Raw genomic sequence first — 3,213 nt, 5'->3', positions numbered from 1 at the left:
TCGCCGTGTCATATCCATTAGCACTCACGGGACTGAGCTGCTTGCCGATGACGAAGCAATTGCTATTACTGTCTGAAGTTGGGGGTGACGGTTTTCTCTCTCTTCCTTTCTCGACTTTCTATCATGTTCGGTGCATATAGTAAAATTCTAGGTGAATGGACAAGTATGCCGACATTTTGGGGGATTAGACGATCTATCAGGGGCTGCCTTCGACGTGGGTTGCGCTGTCACGACACCATTGCTTCCACCTTCCCCTGCGAGGCTTTTCTCTAATTTTCCCTTTGCCTCCCCATTAAATGTGGTGCCAGAACGCCGGATAGTTAAAAGAGCCAACAGCACCCATATGCTTGTCAGTATCGACGCAGATTCAGTCCTGCGGTAAGATCAGCGTGCTTGACGTATGATAACAATCAAGAATCGCCTATAAACCCACAGAGAATCTTTACTCACTTGCGACAAATCAACGTCGTATTTCAACTCTAACAAACTGGAATACTGGATGAATATTCTGGATAGATGTCCTGTGCACGTTTACGTAGCCGAAGATTCCTTGTAAGCTACTGACAAATTTGTTATGCCTCCGAGTGTTGGTGCGATATTATTTTGGCCCTTGGTAGCAACCCTGTGAGCTTACAGACCCATTCGTTGGTCGTGTATTTCCACAAATGCCGCTTGTCTGAGGATTACGAGCCCCACACTTTCTACGAAGAGTCCAAACTGTGACCAACTCAATGTTGTGCAGGGCATTGTTGTTGTTGTTATCCATACGAGTTAGCGTTTTTCGGCCAAACTGCTGCATACATAGTCATAGATCATCAATGTCATAATTGTTCTTTTCGTTAATTATCTTAAACACGACTCGAATCTCGTTGCCCCTTTTTGCAGATACCTGTTTTGATAGTGTCTTTGTCAGTTTGTCGTCGTCATGAGCCATCGTCTCGCTTTGTTATTGTTGTCGTTCGTCGTTGTGTTCCTATCGCTCGTCCCAGATCCAACAAACGCAGGCTTCAGGTTGAAAAAACTGGCAAAGGTCGCCCTTCTCGGTGCAGCAATCGCACCTCGATTTGTTCCAATTCCCATCCCGTAAGGATTAAATAAGTAATTTGCCATACAGCTTTATTTTTGTGTGGGTTTTTTTTAGATACTATCGCATTTATAGAACTATCTCGAATTTCTAAACTCAAGGAAAACATTTCGTCAAAATTGTACACTGGAATCATGCAGTCTAGACGGCTTCGAATATATATATATATATTAATAAGTAGCAGCTGGTCGCAGAACATCACCCGCATAGAAAATATATCTTTAGGCTGACGTTAGCTTTCATTTCATGTGTTATTATTAGGCCATTGGTTCTGTTTGAAATTATTAAGCATCATTTCGATATACGCAACGCGGTGTTAACAGAGTCGGCCATTTTTGCGATTTTACGATCAGGCATCATATCGTTCATTATAACGAAGGCTATGAAGAGGAGCATCACCACGGCGAGGGATACGACGTAGGTCATGACGAATATGATCATGCATGACACCAATAGGCCTTGAGCAACAGCTGCTATCGTCCATCCGACACCGCATCTATTACCAACGTGTAATTGTCCCTGCGTTCCAGGACCGTCCGATGTATTAATACGTATTCAACTAGTAATACTACAAATTTCCCTTCGTTGAAGAAATAATAGTATACAAACGGATCATTTCTGGCAATCTACCACTGTCAACCAAATCAGCCGATAGCACATTTATTGTCGATTGATTAAATTTACCGAATGGGTGTACATATGTGATTTTTTTCGAGTTGTATCTGTGTTTGTGTGTACGTGTGCATGTGTTTGTGATAGCCAATCGTCAGGAATAATGACTTTTATTTAAATTTGTGTCGTACGATGATCTATTGTAGACTGTGTCCGTCACGACCTAAGCTGCATCGTTTTTAGCTCTGCACAGATCGTGCATGTACGCACTTTATAGTGTTAGAGAATGCTCGTACTGGTTTTTGTTGTTCGTGATGAGAGTGCAGAATGAAAGGTTTATCCAACTGACGAAAGAAGAAATCAACAGGTAATTATCATGTATCATTGAAACGATAAACCACATTGAAATCAATAAATGCTATTGTTATTTCTATTGTTTGTGATTAACAACTGAGTGTTTTTAGTGTCGGCCGAATCGTTTTCTACAAAGGTACTTTTATCTCATAGAGCCGGATAGCGCCCAGCTGATAGATTTGTTAAGTGAGAGTTTAATTATGTGGAATTTGGGGCACGTTTGTTAAATTTAAAAAGCATTTGTAGTACGTCATCGAACGACAAAAGATTCTCAAACTAGGTTAGCTTTACTTCGTTATGTTGTTGAATTGTTGCACAATCTGGCCCGTGTTGGAAAATGTTGAATATTAAATAATTTAGAATGAAACAATCCTTTGAATTTATAAGTGCGCAATCTGCCTGCTATATTACCTACGCTAACAGGTGGAAAAATCAGAAATATTAAACACGTACCCATATATATATATATATATATATATATATAGAATTTTATCGGTATCAGTTTAGATGATAACAGTTGACAAACAGCTTGTGGAAGCTAAATTGTTGGCAAAAATTTGTTGAAGCTTTTAAAAAGAGAAAATTACTATCTACATCAAAAATTGGAAGCGTACATCACATCAATCAATTGTTTACCATAGCTGGCAAGGACGCTTTTGCCACTTGGCGCATCTAGTGAATCTGCGCGAAGGTAACTGACACAGTACCTATACAAATTACACATATAAGTTCATCGAGCTCATAATTGGAACTTCGGTTCATGGCATGACGATTGTTCTGAATATGCATTTACATTCCCTGTTATTTACCACAAACATAGACTATGTCCCGCTCAATCAAACGTTCCATCTTGTATCACTATAACAAATTGTAAAATCTATTGAAATCAATACGGATTTCGCCCTGTATCGTCTGTCTAGTGAATTATTTTAATAACTGGTATCGAATTTGTTAACTTTCTGCTTTTTCGACCTGATGATGCGTGTGGCACTTACCGTGCTCTCATTGCGTTTCCTTCGGCTGGCATGGCTTAATGAGTCTACTTTCGTTTGGTAATAGCACTTCGTGACTATCGGTATCGTTGGTTTAGATACAAGTCTAAACGTCGATTGTATCTCGAACATCAACAAACTTATTTAACAAAGTTAAAAATTACTGTTTGT

General features: G+C 39.6%; 1 protein-coding gene across 2 annotated transcripts; it reads left to right on the top strand.

Moving 5' to 3' along the window:
* Positions 1-305: 305 nt before the first annotated feature.
* Positions 306-2,140, top strand: LOC111247233 (uncharacterized). Of its 2 annotated transcripts, none has more exons than XM_086983611.1 (3): positions 306-378; positions 886-1,083; positions 1,438-2,140. In XM_086983611.1, exons 2-3 carry the CDS (start codon positions 926-928, stop codon positions 1,529-1,531), a joined length of 252 nt encoding a protein of 83 aa, XP_086839737.1. In that variant the 5' UTR covers positions 306-378; positions 886-925; the 3' UTR covers positions 1,532-2,140. The 2 variants fall into 2 exon arrangements, with proteins under 2 accessions (XP_086839737.1, XP_086839738.1); XM_086983612.1 differs by lacking the exon at positions 306-378 and adding an exon at positions 393-552.
* Positions 2,141-3,213: the final 1,073 nt, after the last annotated feature.

The sequence above is a fragment of the Varroa destructor genome, unplaced genomic scaffold, assembly GCF_002443255.2.
Source record: "Varroa destructor unplaced genomic scaffold, Vdes_3.0 BEIS01000003.1, whole genome shotgun sequence".
Taxonomy (NCBI): Eukaryota; Metazoa; Arthropoda; class Arachnida; order Mesostigmata; family Varroidae; genus Varroa; species Varroa destructor.
This window is presented reverse-complemented; position numbering and strand designations above follow the sequence as displayed.